Source organism: Stylophora pistillata, chromosome 8 (assembly GCF_964205215.1).
Source record: "Stylophora pistillata chromosome 8, jaStyPist1.2, whole genome shotgun sequence".
Classification (NCBI taxonomy): Eukaryota; Metazoa; Cnidaria; class Anthozoa; order Scleractinia; family Pocilloporidae; genus Stylophora; species Stylophora pistillata.
In genome coordinates, this window is record NC_142526.1 from 25,896,635 (window position 1) to 25,919,297 (window position 22,663).

General features: G+C 39.4%; 1 protein-coding gene, 1 long non-coding RNA gene and 1 pseudogene across 2 annotated transcripts; 1 reads left to right on the plus strand and 2 right to left on the minus strand.

Moving 5' to 3' along the window:
• Window positions 1–973: 973 nt before the first annotated feature.
• Window positions 974–6,297, minus strand: LOC148725667 (uncharacterized; annotated as a pseudogene).
• Window positions 6,298–12,354: 6,057 nt separating this feature from the next.
• On the minus strand, window positions 12,355–14,227 carry LOC148725668 (uncharacterized). Its single transcript, XR_015990747.1, has 2 exons — window positions 14,087–14,227; window positions 12,355–13,926 (listed from the first exon to the last, which is right to left on the minus strand). It is a non-coding gene; the product is annotated as an uncharacterized LOC148725668 (long non-coding RNA).
• LOC111334447 (spermine synthase) lies at window positions 13,920–21,824 on the plus strand. The gene is made up of 11 exons (XM_022940186.2): window positions 13,920–14,659; window positions 15,817–16,003; window positions 16,510–16,606; window positions 17,121–17,263; window positions 17,468–17,559; window positions 18,031–18,185; window positions 18,330–18,419; window positions 18,972–19,083; window positions 20,045–20,124; window positions 20,588–20,706; window positions 21,335–21,824. The coding sequence occupies exons 1-11, from the start codon at window positions 14,488–14,490 to the stop codon at window positions 21,369–21,371; spliced, it is 1,284 nt and encodes a 427-aa protein (XP_022795921.2). The 5' UTR covers window positions 13,920–14,487; the 3' UTR covers window positions 21,372–21,824.
• Window positions 21,825–22,663: the final 839 nt, after the last annotated feature.

Here is a 22,663-nt window from a genome sequence, read left to right on the forward strand (position 1 = left end):
AAGTTAACGGTACAAAGAACCCAGCAATCTTCAGCTTTTTCGTCGTCACCGAAAGAACTCAGTTAAATGCAGCGCATGCGTAGTAGGTAAAAAAATTGCGATTGAATAGAAAATTCCTTTCTGGAAATATGCCTATTTCTTGAGAACCACTCATTAGAATTTCACGAAATTTGGCACGAAAATACTTTAGGAAATGAGTTATTGTAGTATCGAAAAAAGTTGATTTTAAACAAAGGACATTCTAGATAATCGAGTGAATCTTCAACAGGGGATAATTAAAGATCTCTATGTTAAATTGTTAGCAAAATGGTGTTAACTTGTAAGTATCGTTACAAGCTCGTAGCAAGAAAATTATAAAGTTAATCTAATGACTAGATTTTCTACAGATAAACAAAAACGATTTTAAAGGCCTTTTTATATTTATTCATGTCGCCATGGCAACGGCACATATGTCAGCTTAACTATCAAAAGACCAAAGTTTGTGTTAATTGCTGCCAGGGTTTTAGAGAAAATGGCGAAATAAACACAGGTATCAAAAACTGTGTTCAGCCACCTTAAATTGTTCGTTGTGGCTAAATGACCGGCAGCCGGTCAAGGTTTTCAAATCACCAAATGACCTGCAGTCTGATATTTTGCTCAAATTTAAGGAATCGAAGTAGCCCATCCAATTCAAACTATCACATATCGATTGAGAACTTCCAAGCGATCCAAGAAAGCTTTAAAGATCGCAAGTCTATCGCTTGGTTTACGCTCGGCTCACAGAGCAAAACCATGGTTTGTGACACAGACTTTTTATAGGTCAACTGCCGGTCACAGTTTTCAAATCACTAAATGACAGGCAGTCTGATATCTGACTCAAATTTAGGGAATCGAAGAAACCCATCCAATTCAGCTATGATATGTCGATTAAGAATTGCTCCGCGATCCAGGAAAGCTTTATAGATTGCAAGTCCAAACTATGATATGTCGAATAAGAAGTATAAAGCCATCCAGCAGATTTTTATAGACCACCAGTCTAACTCTTGATTCACAAGATGATTTACAGTTAATTCCATGAAAAATATGAAATGATTGCAAATAAAATTGAAAGGCAACTAGCGCCAGAAAAACTTCTAGAACCTTCTATCATTGTCAGATACGAAACCGTTTCCAAAAAATGAAGTAGTACTTACTCAATATATATCTTAAGTATTTCTTACAATGAAAGCAATATATCTGTAGCTACTATACTCCACTGAGGCATGGGAAGCGCCCTCTTGTGCACTTCCTACGGAAAACGCAGCGTATGGAAAATCCCATATGTCATTACTTTGATTAGTAACCGGGTAATCTTAGAAGTCAGAGTAGACTGAAAAATAATCTGGTGTAAATTGTTATGAGTATTTAATTCTGCAAGATTTGCAGAACCAGTTTCTGTTCTTTGGTGGACTTTTTAATGAAGTGCATGCAAAATGAGTCCAAATGAGACACCTGTTACAAGCAATGCTGTCTTCACTTTCGTTGTTTATCATTTTTGCACGAACAGAACAAACAAAGTCTACGCAGATCTTCTCCTTTGTTGATTTAAGAACCGACAGCCACGCATCTTTTTTAAAGTATTTTTCAACGCGGAGAATGTCCACCATTTCTTCGTCCCTGACAGTGTCTGATATTTTACCAACGGGCAAAATGTCATCTTTGGTCAGAAACCGATGGCCTGCTATGCCTTCACCTACGGCCAGTGATGTCGAGAGAGAGGCAAGGATCATTCTGTCTTTATCGGTGGGACTGAGCCTACAGAATGAAACTGTAAGTTGTTGCGACTTTCTTTCTTCTTTTTCTTTCTCGGCAGGCCAATAACCGTCACTTCCGCTCCCTTCGGGCGGCCTCGTTTTAGAATCTTAGGTGGCATCTTTATTTGAGAAAATTCAGTCGACTTTTCGCCGTCCCTCTCATCGTTATTCATTTTCACAGTGTCCTCTTTTACGATAGCCGCAGTGTCCTCTTTTACGGTAGCCGCAGTATTCTCATTTAAAAGTTGATATGCTTGCTTGGTGTTTTCTACATTGTCTTTCGCTTAATTATAACTCATTGGGGAATTGTCTGTCCATAGCTCTCTTTCTTCGGCGTTTCCAATGTGTCAAACTTTTCTCCTGTAGCCTGTCTGTTGTCATGTGAGTATCACTTTGGGTTTCTGTAACTACTTTCTTAGGGTCTTCTACTTCCTGGTCTGTCTTTGTCTTTGGTACTCCTTCCACTTCCTGGACAACTACCTCATGACCACGTTTCCAGCTCCTTATCAAAGACTCTGGAACTTTATGTTGTCTTTGGAACGTAGACATGCCACCCTCACTTACAAGGGACGCAATAACTTGTGCTGTTTTAAGACCTCTCCTGAATTTTTGAGATTGTGTAAGAGTAGTTTTGTTTTCTGCAAGCGTCGAGACATACTCAACATAGTGCTCCAAGTCATGGTCATGGAGAATAGGGATGTCCGCGTTCAGACGGTTTATTGTTAAATAGAAATCCATCGGCCAATGCTTATAACCAAGGGTTTCATCAAAAGCTGGAAGTTTGACAACCTCATGAACTTAAAAATATGTTTGCAAGGCAAGGACATCCGAGTGAAGAAAGAGCAGTCACAGTGACTGACTGTAGCAAGATGTGGTTCCTGATTGCTTTTTCATGACCCGGACAAGATGAACTCACTGCTGTTTTTTTGTGAGAGAACTTTGACTTTGGCTACAGCGTCATATTGTTCTCGAATGAACTTGAATGCATACGGAGTGAGATTTTTTTAATATGCTTGGAGATCTTTGCCGAGATAATCAAACTCAGTTCGCCTTCTTGTAATTGCCATTACGGTGGTTGCATTCCTCTCTTAAGCACTGCAACACTGCAATGAATTCGGAGCAAAACTGCAACAAACTGGCATATCTAGAAAAACACTTTTTAACTTGCTGAAGGTGGATTCCAGTCTGTTGCTGGTAGTTTCTCCTACGTCTTTGAAGCAACCCATTGTAGGATGCCAATTCTCAATTACATACTTGATGACACTCCTGATGTTGGTATGTTTCAGTTCATCAAGATGTGTCTCGTATTCACTCGAGGTCTTGGAATGTGCCAAAGAAGGTAAAATTTTCAGTGTCCTTAGCCTTTCAGCTGATGTAATGCCCATATTTTCGCAAGTTATTTCCCGTCTGAAGGACCTTAACGTGTGGTAGGGCAAATGCTCAAAGTTGCGGCCGGAAATGCGGAGTTTTTAAATACTTCTCGTTCGGTAAAGTCTTTGTCAGACATCACAACGTTTGTCTGATCGCTGGACGTATTATGTTTTTTAAATAGTTCGGCAGTTGCCCGTATGACTTCTTTTGTTTCCTTTGCTATTATAAACAAGGCCACAATCTCAGCTCGCTAAGTCCGTCACCGTCTATGCACATAAGCGAGTAAACAAGCATTCGCAGATCCAATAACTTGTAGGTTGCATCTACTAGGAGAATTTTCGGGAAATGGGCATACATGTTTTGCACGTGAGCGTCCTGATAGAAGAGACCTTTTGAAATTGTTTTCCTCGTCGACCACGACATCTGTACGACAACCCGGCTTTTGCTTAAGATAAACTATTAAATAGTCAAGATCATTTTTCTGGAAATTACCTTATTTTGCATTTTTTTATATCAGAAGTGTCTTTCGATGTCACCTTTTTGCCATCGGCAGTTTCAATTTTCTGCTTGTGAAGTTTTGGATTTACTTGTAGCTTGATAGCATTCTCAATTTCCTTTGTGGCAATTTTGTTACGGGCAGCTCGTTGACAAGGAAGCCGCTCATATATTTCGTTTTTGGAGAGGATGGTTATGTGACGTGGAAATGCGGTTTTAACTTGCAGATTTTTACCATTTTCCGACAAGATTTTTTCGGGAGGTATTGGAAAACTGTGCGGTTCATTTAACCTCGTTTCTGTTTATTTCCTTTTGTTATGCAACCGGGTTTAGAGTCAGAGGCCAATGGTCATAGATTGCATCAGTGAGCTTCTGTTTTTTCGTCAACGTAAATACATGTTAAAATTAAAGGGTAATAGGGTAAGAGGGTAAATGAGATCTCTCATTTACCCTCTTGTTCGCTTCGGTGACAGTGGTGGTTGTGGCCACCTGCATAAATTCGTGTAAACAATGCAAAGTATACCTATATATATGTTCACGGTTACTGATTAATTATATGGTATGTTGTGCAGTGAAGTACTACGTGAGAATTATTAATTTGATGAAGTAGGATTTTCAAAAATGCAGGTAAAAGGCTATAAAAAATTATAACTGACCTAGCTGTGTGTCAGACATTCTACTATGGACAATTAAGGATTGTGTGACATGTCAAGCAATTGATGTTTGGGATAGAGGAGACTTATGGATTTTAATGCTAGGCTTTTCCAACTGGTAGCCAGGTAACAAAATGGGATTTTAACGGTAACCACAACCGATCCTATGAATTTGGTCTGGTTGTCTTTTTGCAGTTTATCCCAGCCCTGAGATGTCAGTGAATCATACATTACTTGACTTTCTGGAATCTGGAAAGCGTCAATAAGTGGAAAAAATGAGAAGAATTATAGAATTATAGATTTCCTTAACTCGGACTGCCGGCCATTTAGTGATTTGAAAATCGTGACCTACAGTCGACCAAAAAGTCCAAGTGCCACAAATCATGGTTTCGCTCTGTGAGCCGAGCGTAAACCAAGCGATAGACTTGCGATCTATAAAGCTTTCTTGGATAGTTTGGCAGTTAATTTCTGAATCGACATATGATAGTTTGAACTGGATGTGTTTCTTTGATTTAATTATTAAATTTGAGCAAAATATCAGACTGCCGGTCGTTTGCTGATTTGAAAACCGTGACCAGCAATCAACCTAAAAAAAACACTGAAGTGTCACAAACCATGGTTTCGCTCTCTGAGCCTAGCGTAAACCAAGCGCTAGACTTGCGATCTTTAAAGCTTTCTTGGATCGCTTGGCAGTTCTTGATCGACATACGATCATAGTTTGATGGATGGGTTTCTTGTCTTTCTTCGATTCCTTAAATGATTTGAGCAAAATGTCGGACTGCCGGTCATTTAGTGAGGGCGGGGGGGGGGGGGGGAAAGGGGGTCGGAGTCTCCCGCTTCCCGTGCCACGCTCTTCCGCCTCCCATACTAGTGTGCCCCCTTGCCTCCCGACCTCCATTGTGTTGCTCCCGTCTTCAGTTTAATCAAGAGGATCAGAAACCCGGGTTTAACTTTCAAACAGAGCTAAAAATTAATATTCTTGTTGATTTCGGCTGGCGTTTGTTTTGGCTGGGCATCATTAGTTCCCGATGAAAGCTACTACTGGTCAGTTTTCTTACCGTAAACTAAGTTTCACTAACCGGGCTATCACAGTTTGATCGTCGCTCCTGACATCTCGTCATAGAGACGAAAGTCTCAGTTCACTAGCTATGTGATGTAATAGCTATTGCCAATTCAAAATCAAATGAAAAAATTGAGAGGTAGACGTAACGTTTAGAGTTTGCTTCTTCTGTATTCGTGCTTGCTTTCCCTTCTTGACGTAAGTAGGACTAAGTATTCGTTGTTAGTGCATCAATTGTTGAACCGTTTGCATTTTGAGCGTTCAGTTTAATTGCTTGTGAAGCATGATTGAACAGTCTTGTTCAACCGATTATCAGATTTGTTCGATGGGTTGAAATCGTCTTTTAACCCTTGTGGTTAGAAAAAGTCTTCCATGCGCCGGGGAGGCCGCACTGACCCCTTCCTACTCCAAATTTTGGTTAGAGCCTCGTCTTCCTCCGAGTCAAGATAACATTCTTGATTTTCTTCAGTTTCATTTGGTTCTAAATCACATTCCCCTCAGCAGTCTGAAAGGATCTGGCAAAATCTTTCTTCAGTTAGCTCTAAACGACCGTTGAATAATCGTATCGAATCTTCACCAATTTCACAAATAACGTCACTTTTCTTGCATTTTGCTTCTTAACAAGATGTTTCGAAGAGAAAACAGCTTTGATCTACTATAACATATGTAGTACCAAAGAAATCATTTGCGTCTATCGCCGTGAAATGAAGATAGAGAAAAAGTTGGATTTGCATTTGATTGCGTAAATTCCAGTATGTGATGACTGATACGTCTTGTGATCATACCCAGGCAAGGGTACGGGCTCTACATCGCTTCTATAGTTAGTACCTAATGGATGCAGGGGTTTATCTGCCTCCTTTTCAGAACTCACAGCCTTAAAAAGCTCCTGTACTGATGTAAGAGCTTGTTCCTCGGTGCTGTCGTGTGCATCCACTGAAGTGTACATATAGGAGAGGGGAGTGCCAGCTTTGTCTTTCGTGAAAGAATTTCGCACGGACCAAATTCATTTCTCCAATCGTTAAGACGTTTGATGTCGTCTTTATTCAGGAACGTAGTTGGCTCTCGTGGCACCGGAAGTAAGTCTTCGTACTTGAGTGAAGCAAATGTAACCAGGCCAAGCAATTCTCTTTAAGGTCTCATCTGCTACCTCAACAAAATTCATCGCACAATCCAGCATAGTAGGTGTGTCTGTCACCTGTCGCATTTCACTATTGAAATACTCGTTAACGAGTGTAAAAGAAATGTTCTTACATCAACAACTTCGAGCAGATGAGGACATTCTTTACTTAATCGCGTTCGGAGGCGATGGAGGAAGTTCTTGATGAAAGTTACTGAGGCGATTCAGTGTCTTCTCAGCTGGGGTTCCCGGCCCTTGCATCGTTCCAGAAACTTTAAACTTGGCCTTGGCGTTTTTAAGTATTTGCATCAGGGTTTTTTCCGCTTTCTCGATACGTTGCTCAGCTTTTAAGAGAGATGGCAACTCGGCACAACCTAAAATATCAGAATGAATATGGAACACACGATAAATGTCTTCCATTACTCTTAACTGGTTGTTACAAACTTAACGCACTTTTTGCCTTTAGACGAACATTTGTCGCAAGGGCGGAGTTGCGGTTCAACGGTTTGAAAGCCATTTCCTTTGCATTTATGACAAACTTCACCTTGGACAAGGCAAGACTCACAGCGAGACGTACAGCAGCAGTTTGAAATTAAGATAGAATCACTGGACTTTAACAAGGCTTCGAGACAGGTAAGACAGGTTTGTAAATGTCCAGCAATTTCTTCAACTTCAGCCAGCATTTACTTTCCAGATTGATCTGCGGCTTCGTAATAGACTCCGATGGGAAGGCTTATCTTTCTATCAATAGTACTAACAACTGAAATGTCTGCATCTTTAATCATACTTTGTTTTAGTTCCGAAGGATTGGGTACAGGATTCTTTCTTCTAAAATCAATATCAATTTTATTCGTTGAACCAACTGGAACCTTCCTTCTTTCATCAAACTCGAGGCCAGGTTTACGGCCAAGACCATCTCTCGTCAAGGAAATCGCAATAGCTTTGATGGTAGAACTATTGACATAGCAAAAGGCATTTTGAAAATCGGCGATCCGCAAAATGGACAAAAGGAGGTTTCTAATAATGCCACTTGCCACAGTATAGCCAGGTTTGTTGCAGCGCACTGTTCGTTTGCTTGGCAAAGGAATTCCGAATCTGTTGAAATCCGTGCGGTTGCTTGACGTCTGTTTTCTTTCCTCCCTGCAAGCATTAAAACCACCAGGTCCAAGTACAAAATTCAAGGTTCGGCTTTTACCAAGACGAAGAAGCGTTCTCGCCCAACGAACTACAGTCGGATCCCACAGGTACTTCTCTCCTTTGGAATGGTCACAGATACGTATTCCAAAGCGCCAGAAACAAGCTTATAGAATATGTCTCTTGGAAGCACCCCACTTTGTACAACTGAGTCTAGCATCTCGGCCACTGGATCAGCAAACTGAAACCTGTAAGCGCCGCTATCCTCCGTGACATCCTCCCAATCAGAACCGTCATCATTGCCACTGTTCGAATGCGCTTCGTAGTCTGAATAGGTATCAGAGTCTCTACTGTCGTCCAATCCATCTGGGCCTTCTGTTGACAAAGATGCCGTCGGGAGTGCAGAAAAGCTGTTTGGACTCGTCACTGACGATGAACTGAATTCTGGGTGACCTTCCATTGGCGACGTTGTGCTATAGTGCACAGAAAATGGATCAGAGTACTCCACTATTTCCCATACATCACTGCCACTTGTACTGGTCGCCCAGGGATCAGTCATTTGAGGACTTGAAGTTTGCCATGGGTCACTTTCACCTTGAGAAAACCACTCAGCACCTGCAGAATGTTTTTCATGTTGTTGTTTGCTTTGAGACAAAAAAGGTTGAGCTTAGACCTACAGAACTTTAAATCAATAATCTGTATAGTCATATACTAAGACCTCGGTCTTGTCTCGCAATAACAACGTTTTCTACTGGATACAGTTTACTAATCTTTAATTGAGACAAAATAAAACAGTGTACAGTTTGCACATTGTGATATGAAAAATCCTCAGTTCCTGCTTTTAAAAACTACTTTACTGCCTTCTTAAAAGTTAGCATCAGCTTTATTGAGGGTTCGGTGATAATCTCTCCGGTTGAATTAGTCAACCCGGCTTCGCATCAAATTTTTCCTCTGTTCTAAAACTTACAGCTTTGCTTCTTGTCACAGTTGTCGCTGATCACCGCTTCTTCCTTCTCCCTCTCATTTTCTTTAGATCGCGTCCCCTTCTTTTTCTTCTAATGTACTTTCAATCACATCTGTAATTTTCCTCGTGAGTGATTTTGTTGTTTTGCAATTCGCGTAGTGTTTCTCTTAAAATATATAGGAATAAAATAGTAGATTAGTTTGACTTTTATCAGTTTGCAAATACAAACCAGGAAACAGAGTGCCGAAAAAGGGGGTACTTACTGAAATAGCTGCGACTGCGAGCTCTCTTCAAAGTAACCACCTTGGAGCATACTCCACACTTGACCCTTAATTCAGAAATAGCGGACAACTGAAACATTTACTCTATATCTGATGATGATAAAGAAATTAAATACCGTTTACCATTGTATATCAGAATTGCCCGACGGTATTAAAGTTCTTTTAAGACATTTGACAAAGACTTACCTGTTTTAAATACTTCCCACAATTTATATTCCTCAGGCGATCGTTTAATTTCTAAGGAAGATTTTTCTGATGAACGGATCTTCTTAAATAGATCAATTTTGGCTTTTGTTTCTGGCCGATGCCATCCATGGCCAAAGCGTACTTTACTGTCTTTTTTCCGCCTTGAGGGCGGTGCATCATCTTCAAAGCTGGCAGAGGGTTGGCACGACTTAGGGGGTGCAGTGCTTATTGATGTTGAAGGGACATTCCTTTTGCGCCCAAGCAACGACGTTTCAACGAGTTTCACTGAACGTTTGCGAACAAAACAAAGGTATAGCATTAGTGTGGGGACGAAAGGAACGATATTTCAATTCTGTCGATAAAGGACTTTTTCAATTAAAAAAAGTGGCGTGCAACTGATTAAAATGGCGTGCTTGACAACCTTTCATAAGAGCACACAATAATTTTTGGACCAATCTGTGAAATTTGATATTTTTGTACAGGCCACCACATTTTTGTCATTATTGAGAAACCATTTGCTCTCTTGTGTGTGTGAGGTCGATATCTTTTGATATCTACAACGTTAGTACACGTTTGATTTGTGCTAGGTTGTACTGTTGCACTCCTTTGCATGAGTTGTCCAGATTGTGTAATGTTATCATCGACGGAATTTTCTGTATTTATTTGACAACGCTTCACCAGTACCAAACAAACTAATGGTGATTCCTCTCCTAAATCGTCCTACTTCAAAATTTGAAAAATGTAGGGATCTTTTGCTTGAGAGAATTAAAGTGGATGTAATCCGCACTTTTGGCAGCTGCAAACATGTTTAATTACCGTGTATGATACAGACAGCACAGGAAACCACATCTACCGTGTATTTCGTAATCCTCTGCTCATTTTGTCTTTGTTGTCCGTAAAATCCAATCTGATGGCTTGCCATGCTGTTTGACTCCCTATCTTAATGGGAAGTACCTTAGCCTTATCCAAAATAAAAAAATTGCGCCGAAAAGTAGTGGACCACTCCGCACTCTCCGGCGCGCTCACTGAAGCGTCATTCCTTTGAAACAAGTTTGCGCCACGAGGCAAAATCTTCAGTAATTTGGGAGGTGCAGTCATAAGGAGCGAGCTCCCAAGAAGGTCTTTCATGAACGGATTTTTCGTGGCCACAACGGAAAATACTGAGACTGATTAATATGATCTTTGACGATATTTGTCACAATTGACCTGAATGACCCTGAACCACTTTCTTTGTTGGAGATTTTCGACAGCTACAACTTACCAGACACTGTACATGTCATGCTATCTCATGATCAATGACGTAACCAGTTTGAAGGGATTCACAAATTTAGCGGAAGTAATGCTGTTTTTCCAGCCCGGGTACAAATTTACGTACCCGGGATGGAAAATGTACGGGCTGAAATACGTACAAATTGCGTACAAATGCCCGGGCTGAAAATACGTACAAATGCCCGGGCTGAAATACGTACAAATTTACGTACCCGTTTTCTTGCCTCCGAAAATGTTTTTAAGCATATTCGTAGATGTTAACTAGAAATTTACAGAATTTAATTAGAATTCAATTATTTACATAATTTAATTAGAAATTTACGTACAAATGCCCGGTACTGAAATACGTACAAATGCCCGGGTTGAAATACGTACAAATTTACGTACCCGTTTTCTTGCCTCCGAAAATGTTTTTAAGCATATTCGTAGATGTAACTAGAAATTTACAGAATTTAATTAGAATTCAACTATTTACATAATTTAATTAGAAATTTACGTACAAATGCCCGGTACTGAAATACGTACAAATGCCCGGGCTGAAATACGTACAAATTTACGTACCCGTTTTCTTGCCTCCGAAAATGTTTTTAAGCATTTTGGTAGATGTTAACTAGAATTTTCAAAACCTTGCTAGATAAGTGTTTATGACTGAGTAATACCCAGTAATAAACAACAAACTATCGTCTTATTTATTTCTGCTCCAGGTTCCCGCCCTCGTGTAGATACCGCTTCCCGCCCCTTGTTCTCCCGGGCTCCCGCCCCCCTGTCCCCCTCCACCATTTAGTGATTTGAAAACCTTGACCGGCTGCCGGTCATTTAGCCACAGCGTAAATTGTTTGCCTTTGGTTTGCTTAATGGTTCGAAACCAACGCTTCGTGCTTAGCAACCTCCCGCGTGCATCTCGATGGCTGCGCGCTGCGTTGCCGACTTTCATATAGTGAGAGACTGGGGCGAATTTTGCCAACGCCGGACAAAATTGCCGAGAAAGTTAAAAGTTATTCTGTGTATATAAGAGCTGCAAGTTTCGTATCCGAAGAAAACCTATGTTTGCAGACATGAATACCACGAAGAAAGTAGATTCAAAGGGGCCAGATAGTTTAGCAGTGAAATTGAAGGACGCTAATTTAGCTGGATGGAGCGTAGGAGATTTAAAATCTGTGTTGACGGAGATGAAACTGAAGGTTGCCGGAAAGAAGAAGGAGCTTCTCGATCGGCTGCTTCCGTTTGCCAGTGACAACAATCTGTTAGAAAAGAGACGTAAAGAAACTTGGAACTTAGAACTTGTACTCCCAAATAGCTAGGCTAATGCTGGGAGATAAGAGGTAAAAAATATTAATTTTTTTCAAGCAAGTATGGATCCAACTGAAATACCTCCACCATCGTCTGTATGGAGTACAGACCAATCGCTTTTTCCCCTAGTAGACGCGTCAACCATAAGTCAACACACTGGATTCGAGAGACAAGGTCGCAAAGGACAATATCGCAAGGCCCAGAGAATCTTTAACTCGAGGAAGATAAAGACAGTTAAAGTTCATAAGAATGGAGAAGTTACTTTTGTAAAGGCCATGATCTTCAAAAGTTTCGGGCAAGAGATCACTCGTCACGCTGTATTGGTATTCAAAGATAATTATCCAGTGAAAGGATACTGCGAGTGTCCAATAGGTAAATGTGAAATATGCTGTCACGCTGTTGCCCTCTTATTGTTTTTACAGCATTACTCCAAGCACAAAGTTTTTTTGTTTTCCCTAACTTGCACCCAGAAGATGCAAAAGTGGCATAAAAAAGGTACGGAAAGTCAAATATGGCAACAAGCACTTCCCACATACCTCTCAAAGCATATAGAAATGCTTCTTCTTCTAGGAAACCTTTGAAAATCAAGACAGGACAGGAAAACAACGGGGAAAAATTGACTGCAGCAGTTAACGATAATTCAAAGAATTGCTGGTTGAAAAGGGATGTAGATGATATCTCAGGTCAGATGATGAAGGATCTTAATAGCCATAGAGTGCAGCAGCATTTCTATAAAACTTTAAGAAAGTATGGAATCAACTCTGGACTTGCAATGCAACTTCATTGTAACAATTCTTATTATGCGAGAACTGTGTTCAGTGACCATGATTATTGCAAAGATTTTGAAGAACTTTATGACAACAAAGTTTTAAGAACAAGGTTTCCATGATGCATGGCACTCAAACCTGAATTATGTGAGCAGTTCTGAGATCACAGATCTAGGTGATGTCAGACTTGTAAAGGAAACAGTTGACCAAAAAGATGACTCAAGTATTAATGCATAAACACCAGCATGGATTAATGCAATGCCAAAAACTGTCAAACAAGTTATTTTTCACAGAGTGTAACACATAACAATGCCAGGGATTGAATTGATCATTTAAACATCTAGACTGCATTTTACAAAAGCATGGCCATGTTTAGAATCAAATTGTCAATCAGAACAGTAGCAATATCAATATTGCCAGTGTTGTAAACAAAAGCCATGCTTAATGGACTTAAAAATGATACACTACTTTACATTTAGTGGCTAAATACATGTATGTTTCATTCAAGTCAGATCATCTCAGTTCTTTGTATTAAATTACATACAGATTTCTGAACAATCCCTTTTGGGCCAACAGGACTTTTCAAGGTGTTTACACCATGCACAAAGATTTTAAAGCAGTAACCTAGTATATCAGTTCGATTCATGGGCCAACAGGTATTCAAGATGGTGCAGTCTCATTCGTCCAATGAAATTTTCGTTGTATATCCTCAGTGTTGCAATGTCAAAATTTTTGCTGATGTCAGTTTGTTCATACTGGGAATCAAACTTTAATGGAGGGGGATTAAGTAGTAGTCCCTTATGGTGGCACAGGTCTGCAATGTCAAATCCTTTGTCAGTTAGAATGATTTTTCCTTTGTTCACTTTGTCCAGCACTTCACATTGTTCAGTGATGTCCTTATCAGATATTGTTCCAGGGTAAGTGTCACTGCAATGGAGAAGACCACTGTGGGGATAAATCCAAACAGATGTCTTCCCAGTCGTGTGGTTTTTATATGAGCTGAAGGTGATATTATTTATATCATAATTCTCTGACTGAGTTATCCAAGTTTTTGTCGCATCTCCTAGAGCCTCGGTTTCCACATAACCAGCGTCATAAAATTCCTGTGGAAGGTATGCTTGGACAAACCCAGGTAATGGTTTGAGGTCAAGACATTCAAATACTGTGGATAAGAATATAGCCCAGCCAATAAAAGCTCTAGAAATTGTTAGCACACTTGTTTGCACCATCCTAGCCATAATACCGAGGTGTAGTGAGTGTCTACAAACTGTAAAAAAAGCCATGAGTTCAGTTTTTGTGTCTAACTTCCTGCTCTTTGTCTCAAGACCTCCACCTTTGCAATCAGGGTATCTGATCAGATGCAAAAGTGGTTCAACACACTAATACAAACAATCAAATTCATTTGTGGTAAGTTCAGTTAAATAAATGAACTTATCATGTTTGTCCTTCAACATCATGTGGGTGAATTGTTCTTCCGTCAGTTCATTTATTTTATTTTCCTGTTTTTTTTCTTTTTTGAGCAAGTGTTCTACCTGACATTTCAGCCTTTCCATCTCTTTGTCCTTCTCTTTCAATTTACTTGCCAGTTCTTCACACTGATTTCTAAGCATTTCATTTTCTAGTCTGTATTGACTTTCATCTTTCCCAGAAGCCAGATTTACTACAGGGGTTATCTCCTTATCCTCCTCTCTTTCTTTCTTGAAGATTATTCGCCTTTTTGATTTTACTTCACAAGATGAAAACTCTAACGATCGCTTAGCCGCTACCAGCTTATTTGCTTTTAACTTTGCACATTTTGATGCAGATTCCTCAAGATTTTGAACATACTGTTCATTATAAACACGATCCGGTAGATCGTAGAGGTTTCCTCTTTTTCCTTTCGACCAGTGCTGGGAGCAAATAACTGCTTTCTTCCAATTGATGTCATCGTTCTTAAGTACTTTCAGAAGCCCTCAGAGCTGCGTCAGTCGATGAACCACTTCTTGAGAGCGTATAGTACGTTAAATCCTTGTTTCTCCAGTTGTTTGTGCACAAAGCCGCTACAAAATTCCAGTGCCATCCCTTTCCCTTGTCTTGTTTCCCTGTAGAGGTAGAAGATCCACTGGAGGCTGTTGCAGATTCTCCTGCCATGGCGCCCATATTGAAATTTTGTCCGGCGTTGGCAAAACTCGCTCCAGTCTCTCACGATATGAAAGTCGGCAATGGTAACCAGTTCTTAAGTGTAACAATTTGCCGATCGATTGATCGCTTCGCCTCCTTTAATTTTGCAGGAGCCAGACTCAAGTATAGACGTTCAAAAGGTAAGGTATAGGAGAAGCAGTTATTTTTGTTGCAACCTTGCATTGATGATGTTTGTAAAATTCCCATCGTGGGCAGAATCAAGTGTAAAATAGACGGAAAGCCCGCGGTGTCAACTTGGTGATAGCGAGCTTCTTTGATCGACACGTCAATCGGCAATTTGAACACATGGTACGAGGTTTATAATGAGATCTCTCATTTGAACTTACGATTATTTCATAAGGGACTGAAAATTACCCTCTTGTTCGCTTCTGTGACAGTGGCGATCCTGGCCACCTGCATAAACTCGTGTAATGAACGCAAAGTACACGGTTACTGATTAATTCAACCGTTACAAGTGATTTAAATTTTATTAGAAAATCACTGATATGAGGTAAATATGGTTCACAGAAAGGCAAGTTCACTTGATTCGAGAACTATAGTGAATCAGGTACGGCTGAAATTAGAGAGTGGGGTTGAAGGAGAGAGCAGGTTCCAACTACCCGCTCGTTATCTAGCCCTTTCCGATGTAATTTATATTTAATTATATGGTCTGTTATGCAGTGAAGTACTACATAAGAATTATTAATTTTATAGAGTAGGATTTTCAAAAATGCGGGTAAAAGACTATAAAAATTTATAACTGACCTAGCTGTGTGTCAGACATTCTACTATGAACAATTGAGGATTGTGTGACATGTCCTAGTAACTGATGTTTGGGATAGAGGAGGGTTATGGATTCTTATTCTAGGCTGGTCCAACTGGTAGCCAGGTAACAAAATGGGATTTTAACCGTAACTATAACTGATCCTATAAATTTGGTCTGGTTGGCTCCATGGATAGAGCGCTGGACTGTTGTGTGGGAGGTCGAGGGTTCGAGCCCCAGCCAGACCAACACTCAAGGTCTTAAAATAACTGAGAAGAATATGCTTCCTTTCTGTAACATCAAGAAATGGTTAGATATTCTAGTCTTCTCGGATAGGGATGAATAAATGGAGGTCCCGTCTCCTGCAGGTTTAGGGGTAGGAGACTTTAATTTCCCACACACGCGTATACTGTGTGGTGGATGTTCTCCCCTGGGGTGGGTTGGATGGGTGCTTACAGGGCCATTCTGAAAACCACTTCTGTGAGAATGCACCCTGTCTAAAGATTATTATCTATCTATCTATCTGTCTTGCAGTTTATCCCAGCCCTGAGATGTCAGTGAATCATACATTACTTGACTTTCGAGTGACACCAGATCCATCTGGAATCTGGATGGCGTCAATAAGTGGAAAAATGAGAAAAATTGTAGAGGAATATTTTCAAATTGATAAGCCAGAGTTTAGCAGTCCAACCACAATGCTATTTGCTGGTCAGAATGGAATGTGAGTGCAGTGTTCATTATGTAACTGTCATACAATTTTTCACCACACAGTCTCCACTGCTTTACAAATGGAATAGAATTACTAAATTTGAACTTGGCAATACTGTAAAGAAATTATTGGTGTATAGAGAATATTATTGAATAGGATTGTTACATGGCTGGCTCTGTTTGAGTGTGAGATAAAACAGGAACTGTAATATTGCTTAGCCTTCTGAATGGGAATTATAGGCTAGGCCACTTTGCTATTTCTAGTGAAATTACTTGAAGCTGGCTTTTTGATCATGGAATAAATCCTTCAGTGATTAACTGAAGAGTCAAGGTGGCCTCAGTAATTTTTGTTTTTTTTATGGACTGATAATTTGTTCTTTGGTTAGCCATATTGACCTCATGCATGGTCAATATTGAGAATATCAGCTGTATTGACTGTCTGACTAGTACCATGGCTCCAATATTTGCTAGGAACTAGAACTGGTTTCTAATTGAGGTGAATTTTTGCTGTTTTCACAGTCAGTGCACAGTACGGCTGCTTCCTGATGGTCTTATCACCTTAGATGTTGTGCAATATATCAATGATATTTCAAGTGAACAAATCCTCCAAAGAAGTGTGAGTGATTTACGTCATTTAGTTTTAATAAATAAGGAGTGGACTTTCAGTATATTGGATTAATATGACAAAGTTTTGTTGGAATGTACAAAGTACCAGTAAGCAAAGAATACACCAAATGCAAATATGGTGTCCAATTTGAATTGCCATTGTTCTGGACTCACTAACCTCATCTTCACAAGGAAACACAAAAGGATTATTACATGTGTGAGCGGCTAGTGAGTCCAGAACAATGGCAACTCAAATTGGTCGCCATATTTGCATTAGGTGTATAACCATAGATATAAGCAAAATTAAAAAATAACTTGTGTTTTGTTGTAATTAATAATCTTTAAATTATAATTACAATTTAAGATGATATTTAAAATTTTAAAAATGAGTACCCTTCGGAAAAAGGAATACCAAAACTGTAAAGAGTTTATTAAGATTAACCACCCCAAATGCTGTGCAGTCCCTTCTAAGGCTTGGATAGGTTGAGTTTCAAATCATTTATTTTAATTAGTGCATTTTCTAGGATTACATCGATCTCCGTGACAAAGTAGATGAGGCATTGAAATGTTGCAAGGCTCACTTCATCCCTACCATTCATCGAGGAAGAGAAATTTTGCGTTACCATGATACATCAGATGGAAGATTGAAGGAGTATGACTTTGACAAGTGAGTAGAGAAGAGCAGATTTTTGATGTATTTTGGATGAGAGGGTCCATTCATCAGTGTATCAAATTTCCTGTCAATTTGTGTTGAAAACCATACTAGTGACGCAGATTTCTGCTCGTTACAATATCATTTCGTTGTTATTTTCATGAAGAAAACTTAACCATAAGTTAGCAAAATGACCATAGTTGGTAAATTGTGTTTCAGGGAAGTGTTCAGGCAACAGTCTAATTACCAAGATGTGTGGATTGTTCATTCCTCGCGCTATGGAAATATGTTGTTTTTAGATCTGGAGGAGAGTAAGTAACAAAGTTTTCAATTAAACCATCACTTATCTATGGTTTTGTACACATAAACAAACACTAATTCATGTAACTTTGAAAACAGAAAGAATGGTCAAATGCTCCAAAATGACTGAAATTTGGCATGTACTAATTTTTTTTTTTTTTTTGGTTTGAGTCTGGTTTTTTAGTAATTATGCAGGCATAAATCTTTTAATGGCCATTAGAAATAAAGCTGGGTCAACGAAAGTGTTGAGCCAGGGTTTGGTTGCATGTGATGCTCATTTAAATAAAGAACAAATTACACAATGACAAGAGAAAACAAGAATGAACCATCCTGATTCCCTTAAAAAAACATTTTTGCCCAAAACATTTCAGTATATTTTCCTTTAACTCCCACTTAATTATACAATTATAGCAAAACATGTATTAAAAGCATTGAATTTGCAAACTAAATTATAACTTCCCTTCATTTCCTATACCCCTCAGTGTTGGCTGAAAGTGACATTGATTACACAAAAGCATTGTTAGGAAATGGGAGAGAAAGCTACAAAGACAAAGACATCCTCATTCTAGGAGGGGGAGATGGTGGAGTTTTAAATGAGCTTCTTAAGGAGTCTCCAAAGTTTGTCACTATGGTTGAAATATCCTTTGTATTTAGAGGTTCAGTTCTGAGAGAAAACAAAAATTTTAGACTTACTATTGAATGTCAGTTCACCAAGCTAATGTAACATGAGGATCCAGTCAAAGAAATTTCACGCGGATGTTTGTTACTTAACATGGTAAACATAGACAAGGTTGTTGTTGATGCATCAATTAAACATTTACGAGGAATTTGTGGCAGCTCTATGGATTCATACAAAGGACATAATTATGAGGTAAATCTGAGTGATGTCTGGTTAGTCTCATTTGCAGCTCTTGTTTTGGATTTCATTCATTCATTCATTCATTCATTCAGTTATTTATTATGGTATGCAATGCTGTCTCCAAGTAGCAAGCTGTTTTTCAAAGGATGTTTGTGGGGGGGGGGGGAGGGGAGGGGGCTGGTGTTACACACAAACAATAACAAATGTAGAACATACTTCTAATGCTACTTTTCTATAAAATGTCTTTTTTTTTTTCAAAACTTGTAGTGGTATTTTTCCTACTAAAATAACAGATGGCCTTAAAGTTGAACTTTTAACCAAATCAAGTTTACTCATCTGGGAACTGATACAAATTCCCAAGTGCATCTACCTATTACATGATCTTAATTCTCAGCCATCAGTGTGGAAAGGGTCTACCCTTGCTAATTAACCCAGCGAAGTTAGCTTTCATATGCTACCAGCTTACTCACCACAATCCTCTCTGGCATGCAAGCTTTTTTATTGTCTTTTAGCAGTGGTTTAAGCCCCTAAAATCTGTTTTCCTGGTTGTTTGTCCTATTACAGATTAGAATTGATGACTGTGTCAAAGCGTTGAAGGAATATGTGGAGAGTGGAAAGACTTTTGATTATGTTATTAATGACCTCACAGATATACCCGTAGCTGTCTCCTTGCATCGTAAGCTTTGCTTATACTCTTATACTCTATTTTCGATACATTACTTGAAAGTCTATTTCTAGTGCTCTGACCAAGATAAAAGTTTATGAGGTACTATTTTTGTGCTACCAGATACGGGTGAAGTGGGTAACTGTAGCCTGAAGTAAGATGTTTGGTCGAAAACTGTTTAATTCTTACCAAGTAACTGGTTTTTTCAACTTTAAGGCCATTGTCAGTGCAAACTGTCAATTTCGCGCTGCATAAATTAGACTAGTTAGATCGTGCAAATTATATTGTATATAAGCAATGGTAAAGTTTATTCTCATTAAATCCCCTGATGAGTGGGCGACCACGAAACAGGCTTGTAGGGATGAACTTGTAGTTTACTTGTCTTTTTCCTCCCACAATATATATATATATATGTATGTATGCAATTTTTTAGGAATATAATCTATTTGAAAGAGCCTCGTTTGATAGATACAGTGTCAACGTTTCATTCAGAAGTTACAAAGAATACCCTTCAAAATGAAAGGGTTTTAACTGGAAATTTTTTCTGTACAGTTAAAAATTTCACTTACCCCAGCAGAAGTTAAGCAATTATCTTTCTGTACAGAGCTTTGTCCTCTGCGTATTTCCAGGAATTTCTTGTTTTATTCGCAGCGTTCGCAGGTAATTTGTTTTTCCTTAGGAGTTGTGCGAGCGGTCGCAAGCACGGGAAGCACGCTCAAGGACGAAAGCACGACCAAAAGCGCGGAAAAAAATTGCGTTTGCGCTGTGTGTTTCGCGTGGTTTTACTTAGGGGGTTTCACATAGCGGTTTCACGTCTTATGAGGCCTCTTATAGAAGGCCTTACTGTTTTACTTATAGCATATGAGTATTTATGAGTTATAAACTGTAGTGGAAAAAACTTTGGCCTCTAAAGAAAAGGATTGTTTTTCTGTCGCAATTTTCTTAATTATTAATTTGGTTATTTACTTTGTAGATTCTCACTGGGATTTTGTGCGGGAAATTTTGAATCTTACACTGCGCGTGCTCAAACCCGAGGGAAAATTCTTCGCTCAGGTAAAGATACCTTAAACATTGTAATCTTGATTGTCTGATCGTTTGATCGTAAATTGAATCATCTTTTGTTAACAAATGGTAAACACCACAGCGTACACTATTGAGTTATGGATGCACGCGGGAGGTTGCTAAGCACGAAAGAAGCGTAAGAGTCGCTCGAGGCGACAGCCGAGAGCGACTTTAGCTTCTTGAGTGCTTAGCAAACCTCCCAAGTGCATCCATAACACAATAGTGTACGCTGTGGTGTTTACCATTTGTTTTATAACATAACATTGATACATTGTAGCTAAAGAGTTCCCGTTTATTTAACAAATCTTACGCGACCAGAAAAAACAAGCGCGCGCGGAAAAATAGTCTTTGCATTTGCTCACGTCAGCAGCGTACACCCATGGGTAAATGGGGAACGCTAAATTGACCAATCAGAGCGCGCGCTTTACTTTGGTTATGTTATAATTTATTTTAGGGTACAAATGGCGCAACATGCAAGAAGCAAATAGAGAAGTATGAACAGCAGTTAATGAACCTCCGTTATCCGGTGGAGTTTCGGAGAGAATTTGCGTTCGTTCCTTCATTTGAAGAAAAGTATCCTTTGTTATGGTCCCAATAACAAGAAGATTTCCACACTTTCAACATCTGTTGCTTCGTATCTACTCTCACCCTGGGGATTTGTGATCAGAGTTTGATCAGATTTAAGAGAATCTGGCTGCGTTTATCAAGGGCTGAACTATTGAAGATACATCCTTCAAATTTACAATTCTAGGAAAGAGTCACATTGATTAGGTGTGACCAGTTTAGATAAACACAGGGATTCTCGCTTCCAATCCTTTAACAGGTGGTTACATGTAGGCGCGGCTAGTAAATCCGTTTCTAGTCTCTTCGAGTACCCCTCGGAAAATTCTCCGGTTGGCTTTCTGTGATCTATTTGACAAGCCAAAGCTTGATTATGATCCGATCAATTAAAAATTCTCCAGATTTTAAAATAGCACCACACGTCCTTTCTTGCTTGTTTCTCACAACCTTTTGTGATGGTTCGTTTGTGTGTTTCCACTTGGTTTTCCGACCTCTCAAGGATTCCCTTTTTAAAAGGGAAGAACTGTTTATACATCTTATGAGGTACACTATTTTATGAGATTTGAGGTTTGGTCAAGTTTGATCTCTCTTCTAAATTAGAGACCTCTCCCTTTTTCATTTATCCTTGACCTTTCGCCAGCTGGACTTTCTACGAAGTGTGGAGGAAGCAGACATGATGAATGAATTGTAATCTCTAAGTCACCCACGTGTATACTACGAGCGGTCCTTCCTTTTCTGTAAAGTAGTTCGTCCGAAAAAAAAAGCGAAAAAAGTTGTGGCTAGCGTGCTGTGCGGAACTCGGGGAGTAAGGCGCGGGAAAAAATTCTGCGCGGCGCGCTAGCCCACAACTGTTTTTTTTTTTTTTTTCGCTGATTTTATGGACTCGCAGGGACTGCTCGTAATCTAGCCCACATGTGCTTACGAAGACAAACCAACCATAAATAAGTTAACAAATCTTCCTTTTTCATACGCCTCAGGAATCGTTGTCTTGTATGAGTTTTGATTGTATTTTTTACTTTTTTGCACAAGTCGTTCAGTCAACAATGTAATGCGATGATATTCATGGATGTGAAATTTATTGATGTGAAAGGTGTTCATACTGATTAAAGACTTAATTCTTTTGTGCCAAACTTACTTTGTCAGCCTACTTTTTGGAGGATTTCTTTTCTTGGAACTTTCAATGTTTCATTATGCACCTTTTACTTGAGCAATTCTGACATGAGCGTCAAAAGCAAGCCAGGGTTCTTATAGTTTCGTTTTGCCTCGCACTTTGATTGGTCCTTTGAAATTGCATCACCCTTTTAACCAATCAGACGCAAAACTAAAACAATTGCGGCTTGTTCCCTCGCGTTTTCCAGCCTTAGGCAATTGGTTTGTATGTATTGTAAGTTCTCATTGGTTCCCTTTAGTATTTCCTATCGGCTTGGTATGCACTCAATCGCCAGTTGGCCGTTCCCGCGCATGCTTGCCCTGTTCGTCCGTCTTTTTCTTTGTAGAGATGGCTAAGGTATATTTACTTTGTGTTCCCATTGGCTGTTTACGCATTACTTGAATGTTCTTGATCTGAAATATGAGCTTATGTGGCCTCCCGTTTCAAAATCCCCGGCACAAAATTCTTTGCTGTTTTCCCAAAGTAAGCTCCCAAATTTCTTTTTATTCACTAATGGATACTCATATTTAGTTCCTATATGGTCTTTGACCCCGAACCGATTGAAAGTAAGAACTTTAAAGAAAATGCTTATAGTAAAGATATAGTGGAACAATGCATTAACGTCGTGAGAATAAAAGAAATGATCCCCAAGTAAAGGAGCTCTTGATTGATAAAGAAATTCTCCATGTCAACACCATAGGAAATATTAAGAAAGCAGTTAGGAGAATATGCACACCGATGGTATGGTGTAAAGGGTCTAAGAAACCGTGGATGGGGGTAAATCCAATGAGGTTTGTTTTTGGAATGTGACTGACACCA